The sequence below is a fragment of the Lactuca saligna genome, chromosome 2 (assembly GCF_052625555.1).
Source record: "Lactuca saligna cultivar CGN05327 chromosome 2, ASM5262555v1, whole genome shotgun sequence".
Classification (NCBI taxonomy): domain Eukaryota; kingdom Viridiplantae; phylum Streptophyta; class Magnoliopsida; order Asterales; family Asteraceae; genus Lactuca; species Lactuca saligna.
In genome coordinates, this window is record NC_136418.1 from 26,481,272 (window position 1) to 26,492,608 (window position 11,337).

At 32.5% G+C, this 11,337-nt stretch overlaps 1 protein-coding gene across 1 annotated transcript; it reads right to left on the bottom strand.

Moving 5' to 3' along the window:
• Positions 1-1,953: 1,953 nt before the first annotated feature.
• LOC145028817 (inactive protein kinase SELMODRAFT_444075-like) lies at positions 1,954-8,710 on the bottom strand. The gene is made up of 8 exons (XM_078977546.1): positions 8,634-8,710; positions 8,048-8,514; positions 6,393-6,959; positions 6,116-6,279; positions 5,951-6,027; positions 3,553-3,700; positions 3,281-3,433; positions 1,954-2,351 (listed from the first exon to the last, which is right to left on the bottom strand). Exons 1-8 carry the CDS (start codon positions 8,675-8,677, stop codon positions 2,025-2,027), a joined length of 1,947 nt encoding a protein of 648 aa, XP_078833672.1. The 5' UTR covers positions 8,678-8,710; the 3' UTR covers positions 1,954-2,024.
• Positions 8,711-11,337: the final 2,627 nt, after the last annotated feature.

Here is an 11,337-nt window from a genome sequence, read left to right on the forward strand (position 1 = left end):
GCATGAGTACGCTAAGCGCACCATGTGGTACGCTGGCCCGCGTACTCACTTTGTAGCTTGTACGTAAAGCATACCATGTGTTACACCCAGCATACAACACAAGGACTAAAATAGATTAATTAAATAATACAAGAGCAAAAGAGAAACTTACCAAGTGTTACACATATGTATTCGGTTAATCAAGATTAGAATCCACACCATATCTTTTAGTAATGATTCGATTATATCGGTTAATTTGGTTATGGCTTGGTTTTTCGGTTAATATGGTTACGACTTAGACACATAATCCAACAATATTAACACTTCAAAGTTCTGGTTACCAAAAACCATCACGCCCGATAATATATATCATTCATTGAAATTTCTTAGAACTAAATCGATTATTTATCAAAAAATTAAAGGACCATGTGATGTAAACAAAAATTGAACAAGGACCATGGGACTCCAGTATGATTTCATGATTTTTTTAATGACCGGATAAACACCACTGCCCGGGTGTTGACGCGGCCAGGGTGCACAATTACAAGACAAAACACCATTATCAATGTTAACAAGATAAACATTAAAACCAATGTTTAGAATACAAAAATTCCTTCGGTTGGTTCAATGATGATCAACATAGTAAAATCAGCCACCCAAATATGTCTTTATAAGAGAACCATGACATAAAAAGGAATGAAATCTAGCTCTTATTCTTCTCTTTTTCTCTTCTAGAGTTCTGGGGTAGCAAAAAGTAAAAGAATGGGGATAGTTGGAAAGGAAAATGGCGTCCTAAAACTCGTACGCCCAGGTGGTATAGTTGAACTATACAAACACCCCATAAAAGCAGCTCAAGTCATGGCAAAACACCCAAGACACTGTGTCACCAGACCTGATGTCTTCAAGTTTCCATATATCGTGGTTAAGCCTGAATCAATTCTGAAACCTGGCAGAGTCTTTTTCATTGTTCCCTACCACACCATCCATCGTTTGCTTCAGTCTAAAGGCTACCGTTTTCGCCCCCACTACCCACCTGATTATCATGAAGGTGTCGACAAACAAGCATTTGAAGGTGATCAGTCTATGGTCGAGCCAAACGTTCATAGGAGGCTCACTCGACAATCTTCAGACAAAACCCTTCGTCAGATGGAGGAGATCGATACTTCTTTTTTCCACCAGATAGTTCCTGTTGAGAATTTTCAAAACAAGAAACAAGGTAATCGTGACGTAAAAGTCATACCCAGAAGACAGGTTGCTAATATTTCTCTCGAGGAAAAGGGGGACAACTTCGTTCCCAAAGAAGAAGAGTGTGATTCTGATGAAGCTTCCATTGCTGCCTCGGGTTGTTTCCCTTCACGCAAAAAAGCAGTAGAATCTATCAGCGATAGTTCTAGTAGAAAAGCTACTGCTGCCACCTGTTTGAAGCCATGCTTAAAAAGGAACCAAAAGAATAAAGCAAAAGCCCAGAAAGGTCCGAGGGTAAGATTCACATTGCCAGATCATCAAGATGATAATGATTATGAGATCTGGGATACCGAGTTTTCTGAGTTCTAAGCGATTGTGTGTTTATTTTCGGCACACAATCTACACTATAATCCTCATGATCTGGTTTGCTTGTTAACTACCATGGAAGGGTTGAATCTTGGCTGGATATATACCCATTAGGGAAGTCGTTGAGTTGTATGTAAAGCTATATATAGATATATTCGTACACATACTGTAATAATGGAAATCTTGCATGATGAATAATGTTTGAGAAACATCTATTCCCACACCAAGGCTACATGCTTGTAAAGTAGTATTTTCCACAATATATATATTGTTCACTTTGTTCCCTATGTAATATATATACTCTAAGTGTATACGTACAAACTTTGATATTTGTAGTTCTCTCATATCTTGTAGCTGGAACTAAAAGAAGTGGAGAAAAAAAGGACTACGCCGAATGACCCTTGCAAGTATTCTTGACAAAAATAAGAATCAATGAAATTATTTATTGATTAAATAATAACAAATGATGGTCAATTAAATAACATTTTACACTTTTATAACTTCATGTTCAACCTCTGGATATGTTTCTGGAATGACCCTTGCAAGTATTCTTGATATTCATCACTGGTCACATGCTTTTGTGGAGATGTTGTTGGTTTAGATATCGTATCTTGTTGATTTTCCAATCTGAGTGCAATTGAACTTAGTTTTGTTAAAGGGCGTGTTGGCTTCTGATATTGACCTTTTTCTTGCTTCATTGATAGTCTATCTGTGCTTGAATTATGGCTTTCTAAACTTGGTTTTAGGAAGATGTTGGTAGATTGTTCTTGACTATTATCAAGCTTTTCAACAAGAAAATTACCTTCCAGGATTCTCAATACCTGTAATAACCGAAAACATGAAACACAAATATCAAAACGATAATACTCTTCAAAACTGCATTTTTTTCAACTTAATCAGTTAAATTTTGGATAGTTTTAAGACGATGTAAGTCCAGTCCGCTTTTTGTATTAATATTTGGAATCTATTTATTATGAATTCCAATATCTGATAATCTTCAATGGCACTTTCAGATTTAGTCGTAAAAATAAAAGCAACTGATAGAGAATTAATGTAAGGACTGTTGAAGATTCTTAGGAGAGTTCTGAGACTTGGTGAATTCTAAGCTTCGGAACTAAACCTTATGAAACTACGTCGTTTTATTATCTAAGGATTTTGCTGAAAAAAATACTATATAATTTCCTCACATATGGTATCCTTCCTAAAACACTACATGATTTCCTGAAACAAGTTTTTTCTAGAAGATTTTCTTCTTCTTGTTCATTGGTGCATACATAATGAATTATACTTAATTACTTGTTGTTCTTGATTGGTACCCGAATTAAATTTTAGTAAATAAGAATTAAATTTTACACATTTAATTGGATAGAAAGATTTGTAGGAACAAAAAAATAGGAACATATTTAATTTTCTCTTCTCCATATTCCTTTAGTCTGATTTTGTTTTTCCATGCCCCTTGACCTTATAATTAGGGACAACCCCTTTGACCCTACAATTCGTTGTGTTTCAGATTCAACTCCTCTTACACAAATACCTACTCCACACCGCCTATCTTGTATGAGATTCTAATTAAAATAAATGGACATGTGACACTAATTACAAAAAGTAATTTGACTCCTACACTTTTGATTTTATGATAAAATCCAATCCAATTTTGTGTTACAAATACTAGGTCCGACTTTCAAAAGTCAAAGTGCTTTAAGTTATTAAGAATTTAAAGTAAATATTTTATGGATGAATTAATATTAACCTTAGACATCCTTGGCCTTTGTTCGGGTTGAGATGATATACATAAACATGCTGCATGTATCATGTATTCTACTTCTTTTACATCATACATGTTCCCTAACTTTGGATCGATCATTTCCATGCATACCTTTCCCTCTGCAAATAAACCTCGACCCTGAAAAGTAAAAGTCACTAAATCATTTATATGATATTGACAAGAAGGTAATTTTTTCATTATTATTATTATTAATTTTTGTGTATGCATTGACAATACATGATACTAAAGATTCTTACCCATTCAGGAAAATATTGCTGCCTAGAGGTTCTTGAGAATTCTATAGCCTTAATGCCGGTTAGGATCTCTAAAAGGACGACTCCAAAGGCATATACATCAGCTTTCTCGGTAATCAAACCGGTCTGTGTATACTCGGGAGCCAAATAACTGAAAATAAAATATGGCTTAATTTATGCTTCAAATTAGGTGATAATTTAAACATGAATTAAATACTATTCTTTTATGTTAATTAGTTAAATATTTCGTTTTTATGTTTTGCGTAAAATCAATATCATGATTATTTTATCATTACAAGATTTTTTTTTCGAATTTTGTTGTAAAAGAACATGAATTTATAGTTATTTGGTAATTTGATTTAATATTCTACAATGACAATAACCGACCTGTTGTTTATTGATAAAAATATTATATGATAAAACATGAATTTAAATCATCACTTGGTCAAATTTTGCATCTTAGATCCCCAAACTCTTTCTTCTCCCATATTTGTAGCAATTGAAGAAGGAAATTGATAGACAAATGTGATTTTGGTAGAGAACTCACAAATGGAATGAGAACTAAAGCTCTACTAAAGCTTTAACACTTAATCGTTGAAGAAGAAGCTTACAATGCAACAGTTTTGTCCATCTTAGTAGATTAAGCTTCTTGGATTTTTTGAACTTATTAAAATCGAAATTATATGATGAATACATGATTAAGTCAACCTTTTGTGTTGAATTCTAAGTTGTGTGATGATTGTTATTGGTTTCAATATTCGTCTCTAGGTGTTCTATAATACTTCATGACTTAGAATAGAATATTAGAATGTTACATACTAGCTTGAGGGGGGCTTCACTACATAAGAACACATGTCCCCTAATATATTGTTTTAATTTGAATCTTTCTTGATTTAATTCTCTATGTGAATTAACTATTTAGAATTCCATATGTAATATGGGTTGCATTAATGAAATGATTTTTCAAATACTTTTAGAAATATAGACAAACATTCTTGTTTCTAATTGAGTATTTTTTATTTATTTATTTTTTTAAAATCATGAACAGTGCATACATTTTAGAATGAAAACGAGAATTTTGTGTTTAACATATGTAAAATTTCATTTTTAGGAAGTTCAGATGACTAATATCATGTTTTGAACATATGTGGATAGTTAGATGGTTCAAAGTCCTTAACAGGTGTGAAATTGATTATGTCATTTATGTCTTAATCATGAAGTTTAACTGAAATTTATGTTTGAAGAAATCCTAAAGTGAATTTCAATGAATGTTATGTATTAGGCTACATGATTAGACATAATGTTAAACATGTTACATGTTATAATATTGATTATAAGCAAAATGGTACAAAAATATATGCACAAAAAGATGAATATGATTTTTTTTAGAAAAGTAGCTTACTATAAGTTAATATGTTACTATCTGAAATGATTAGACAACCTAGAATATAAATAAGGGACATGTGGAAGAGTTCTATTACGAAAATCTATCATGAAAAAATGTCCAAACATGATACAAAGTATAGAAAAGCATGGAGAAACCTAAAGGACAATTCTAGTGGATAGTACTTGGGTTTAAGTGTAATGGTTAGACATAGTGAATGATTTCAGTAGTTTAGACATTATGCAAAATAAATCAAGAAAAAAAATGTCTCATGAAAAATATATGAAGGAAACAAGTTGGGATGTCACAACATTAGTTCGTACAAGGATAGACCACTTTGGCACTCAGACTGAGTCACAGGAAGAAGGTTGGAACTCAGGTTTAGAAGCATATTATGTATTTCAATTTGTTGATATTGTTTATTTGATGTTGCTACGACTTATTAACGTTTTTAAAACTATGTTTATCATGGGATGTTTCTATCTCCACATATTAAACATACAAACTTTTCAGTTTTTGAATTTTTTTTAAAGGTTTGCATCATGGATGAATTATATAAGTTTCTAGACACTTAATAATGTCTAACCTCCATAATACTTATTAGGTTTTACAAGCCTAACCTACTAATTTTTGACATATTTAAATTATGAGTTTTAGATGAAGACCGAAGATGTCACATGCTTTCAGAAATTTAGATGACATTTATTTTGATGTAAGAATAATTAGACACTTTAACTATTGTTGCTTCATGTTATTGTTATACCATCATACTTTTGAAAAACTATTTTAACAGGTTAATTTTGTGGACCTTATTAGAAAATTGTTTTCTTATAATGATATCTGTATCATAGGAGAGAATGGGATGTTTCTATACCCAAAAACCATGCCATTATCGAAAGTGGAAAATTTCAAAACTATGTGATTGTAACACCTTGATCGCTAAAACAAAATTTTCATTTCGTTTCTAGTATATTAATTGTGCACGCCTTTAATGAAAAGGGTTCTAAAATTCATTACCCGAATGCACCAACAACGCGTGTTTCTTCCTCTAACTCTCCATCTACTTGCCATCGAGCCAATCCAAAGTCTCCAACCTATATTTGACACATACATCATTGAATCTATAAAAAATACAGACAAAAAACAATTATTGTTAAAGTTACAAGAATTTTAAAGACTCACCATTGGCTTAAAATCATGGGTTAAGAGAATATTATTAGGCCTAAAGTCTCGATGAATTATGCACCCAACACGACAATCTTCATGAAGATATCTCAATGCTCTTGCAGCACCACATGCAACCTTCATTCTCTTCTCCCAAGTCATGACCTCACTTTCCTCTGATCCTATACAAATTAAAAATAAAGCTTTAACTAAATTAAAAAGTACAATATTTTCAATGGAAAATGATAAACTTCACATGGAAATAATTAATTTGGAAAGAGGGAGAGATGCTTACCATATAGGTGTTTGTCTAAAGATCCATTACAAGCAAACTCGTACACAAGCAACCATTCCTTCTCAATACAATAACCAATCAACATGACAAGATTCTTATGTTGCGCACAACTTAACACTTCAACCTCAGAACAAAACTCAGCTGCACCTTGTGCACTAGCAATCTTTCGTTGCTTCACAGCCACAACCTGTCCATCACTCAAAACGCCTCTGTATACCTCACCATATCCACCCTCTGCCAAGAAATTTCTTCTTGAGAATCCATCCGTTGCTCTCTCAATCTCTTCATGGCTAAACCTTCGTGGTGATCTCCCTAATACAGGAACACTATGCTTGCAAACAGAGCAAAGAGGAGGTGGTGTAGGTGGCTTTTTAAGAGAGAGAGACATGTCCCTTCGTACGCTTGAGGTTCTGTCAATTGATGGAGTATTTGCATGGCTGAATGATACCCTTCTTGTAGTAAGTTGCCTCGAGTTGTTTTGATGCCTTTCTGTTTGGCTTTGGCTTCGGTTTGTTGCATATGCTATTCCGGTTTCTACTTTCATGTCGTCTATATTTCTTGCCATATCTATAGATAGAAGAAAAAGGATAAGAGAACGAAGTAAAATTTAATTTTAAAAATAAAAACGTGACATAGCTTTTTCTTGTTTCTTGTTATAATATACTTATCTTAATATTATTTATGCTGATATTTAATTTTAGAAATGTGATGTAAGCTTAAAAAATTAAAGATGAGGGATAATTAGAAAAAAGATAATAGATTATTACAAAATATTTCACAAAGACAAAGATAAAGTAGTTAATTTAATAACTTATTTCACAAAGACAAAGGTATAGGAGTTAATTTAATAATTTATTTTTGAAAACGGTAATGATTGAAGAAAGGGAAAATGACTTACAATTTCAATTAAGTTTTAATAAATTTCAAAAAATTTCAATAATGTTTTATCTATTCAAGAAAACCCAACGAACTTATCATTTATCTAAAAAAACCCAACGAAGTTTACAATCGTTCAAAAAATCCTAATCATTTTTTGTGTTGTTCGAAATGTTAAATTCATCAAACATAATTGAAGTTTTTTGAACGGTTTTAAAATTTCGTTTGTCTTACAAGTCATTTTTCTAATATGGTGATTTCTATAGAATTGAATAAAAATATAATATAGTTGAGCTTTTTTAGACAAATTTTAAGTTTATTGGGTTTTTCTGAAAAGACAAAACATAATTGTGTTTGTGAACGGTTTGAAAATTTCATTAGACATTTACCCTTAAAGAAAGAGTATGGTAAAATGGTGATAGTTCTTTAATTTGTTAAATAAACTTAGTGGAAAACTATATGTCAAAACAAAATAGCTTTAAAAGATGTCAAATGGATGCTATCGCGAATAGTGCTGTAAACCTGTCGCTAAATGGACTTCTATTGATGAGAAATGTGTATGGATCCATCACCATATATATGAATGAGAGATCACCATTCTTAGTTAAAAATTGAATGAGAGATCACCATTCTTAGTTAAAAATTAACTGTTTTGTGTGTTGAATGAATGAGAGATCACCCATCATAACATACAAATGCAGAATATGTACACATAAACACATAAATCAATTCATCCTTAGTTAAAAATTAAGAATGAATTAAAAGATTAGGTACCTCACCATTCTTAAATTTGGAATGATTTCCATTTCCATCCGTTCTTACTTCTAGAGGACCAGATACCGATCTTCTACTGACCTTAACCTCAAACTCAGGAATCTGATTCAACTGCTGTGATTTTAGATACTGCTTTTGTCGAGGAGGTTTGGACTTTGCAACTGGAGACATAGTCTTTTCTGAAAAATATTCAATGGTAGTAGACGATGAACTTGAAAAAAATGAACTGTTTTGTGTGTTGAATGAGCTTGGAATGAGATCTGATCCAGTTACAAGATTGGTGTCGTTAACTTGCTTGTAGGCTGGAGAAGTACCAAGCATATCAGCCATAGTCGGGATCTGCTCCTGATCAATGTTCATATTCAGTGGGAAGTTCACTGATCGAAGGATCTTGTGAAAGGGACCTTCTATAAGCACGACATTGCAATTCAAATACTGCTTTAAGCAACAATCTGCTTCGTTCTTCAAGCGTCTGCCACATGAATATAAAACATATTCCAAATCATTACCTTTTCTGATTTTGATCATATAATACTTCTTCAAAATGACTCTAATCCAAGTTATTATTGATTTATATATAAGCATACATACTCATCAAGAATCACCCATTTTGCACATTGTTCTGTTGCTACCATAGCCACTGACCCCACCGGGGCATACGCTACCACTTTTACTTCGGTATGAACCTGGATTTATCATATAAAAACATTATATATTATTAGTAGAATGAGTATAACTATAGGCGTCATTTAACGAACATAGTACACATTTACCTTGACTACTTTGTGAAGGGAGAAAACGTGGTGTATCATTTGTGCACACACATTATAAATTCGTTGTGGTATATCACGTCCATCGTCTACAAATCCATCCTTATCCGACATGTCATATTTCCCACTACTCCGTTTCTTCAACATGCCTATTAATTATAACATAAATGAAGTTACAAAACATAGAAACATACACGCATCCGCTTTGAAAACTTAGTTTATTAGATAATAATAATATTACGAGAAAATAATCCTTTAGAAGAATGTCGGGGTTGAGTATTCTTGATTGGATTCGGATTGTATTCCTGAGAAGAGATGATCACAAGTAGAATCAAAGAATCCATAGGCTTGATTACATTTCGAACAGCCCATTCAAGTGCATAATCTGTGATCTCTTTACCCGCTTCAATGCTCACTAATATCACTTGACCTACCATTTTACACGTTGTACTTGTTACGCTACAAACTTTTGTCAATATATATCAGCATCTCACTGAGCAGAATGCCTTTAATTAATAACGTCCAAGATAGATTCTTCAAGAGTTTTTTTTTTTTTTTTTTTTACTTTTCTGCATCTTTCTAGTCTTTATCATGTTCATTCTTTAATTAATTAACCATTAGAGTCGAGTGAAGGATACAAATGGCACAAAGGGGAAGCAAGCAGGCTGTATAAACGTGTGAAAGTTGTAGTTTTCTGTTTGTTTTCTAGCTTTTTGGAGTAATAAAATTGCAAATGAAATGTAACAAAACCGACACAAAATATTTCATGCTCTTTCTTTGACCTATTCTATACTGCAGTCCTGCATCATCAAATCAGAAAAAAGCATCTGTATTTGCTTATTAAATTCGCAACGTTATCCTGTTGGGGAATACTAAGATTAGAAAATAGTCACTACACACCGTGATGTCGGAATTTGAAATGGTCCACAAACGGCATACAGCAATACATGGACGGATGTGTCGGAAACTCGGAATGAATGCATATTCGTTGACAATGAATTGCGTGTGTCCAAAAGTTTATAGCCTTAGAAAATAATATATTTACTAAAAAAAGTCCAATTTAAGCTTGGTCAGCTCATTAATTTTCTCTATGTTTTTTCCAATCATTTTCATCTACTATAAAGATAACAGGATACATATATACATGATCAAGATTGTTCAACAATGATTACTATGTGAATCTTATAAAACAGTCGCAGTCGTTGGATGATGTAGTTCAAAACCTTAAAAATTGTGATGGGAAAATTATAATTAAATATAAGGATGATGAAATTTTAAATGGAAGGACGGTTGCTTGAGCATATCACATTAAGCAAACAATTAATTTGGGGCATGTTCAGCATAAATAATCTTTACAATTTTTATAAATGACTATAAAATAAAAAAAATTGATTTTTCTGTAATTTAATGACATCTTATAACAAACAAATAAATCCTACATATATATATATATATATATATATATATATATATATATATATATATATATATATATATATATATATATATATATATATATATATATATATATTCATATCACACAACCCAATCTCAGTATCAGTACAAATATCTACAAAAAGGCGAATATCACAAGTCGATATTAGTTGGAGGTCGAATGGGTTGCTTCATGCTGCCTGCTGCCTTGCATGAATTTCAGTCAAAGTTCTTGAATAGTTTTTTTTTAGATGGGCTTCAGACTCTTCACATTCTTTATGATGTATTTCATTCATTGTTTAAGATGGGCTTTAGAAACTTCATTTTATCTTCGAATACATGCTCCAAACTCTATCCATTTCATCCTCTCCTCGTGAACTTGGTTTTCAAGTCGTATATCCACAAAAATGTCAAAACAAACATAAATAGTAAAGTATGTAGAGATAGAAATAACAATGTAGTCCGGTGCGGACTCTATGTAGAGGTTTTTTTAAGTTAGGGCTTAAGGCTCCATATTTTCCAAAATCCAAAAGTTTAGTCCAATAAGAAATCCAATCCGGCAACCACAAAATAAATAAAGCAGAAGAATAAATCAACGATCGCTGCATTCATGAAACTGAAACGACAATGCATTCTTCTACCTATTCTATTTTTTGTGACATATTCATCTCATATGTTTTTGATTTCCGAATATAGTAAAGGCTAAAGGTTCCCAAATTTTTGGTTTGCTTAGAGCCGCTAAAATGATTGAGCCGCCCACGCAATGTACTTTACTTGTTTTTACAAAAAATGATAAACAAACAAGATATATAGGCATGCAAAGTTATTAAATAATATATAATAGAAGCATACATACATTTTTCAATAGTAATAGCAAGGCAATAACCAATGACTTCCAGCCTAGCTAGGAAGAGGTACCAGGTTTAATACCCACATGGGATAGAGGTCGGGAGTTCAATCCCTGCAAAACCCAATTTGGTTGCCTCTAAAAACTTGTGCCACATGTGGGGGGATTTTCCCTAGAAAGCCCTATGGGGGCTGGGTTTGCTCTGTAAAGAAGCTCGAATCCGAGGTGCTCGTCTACAAAGGGT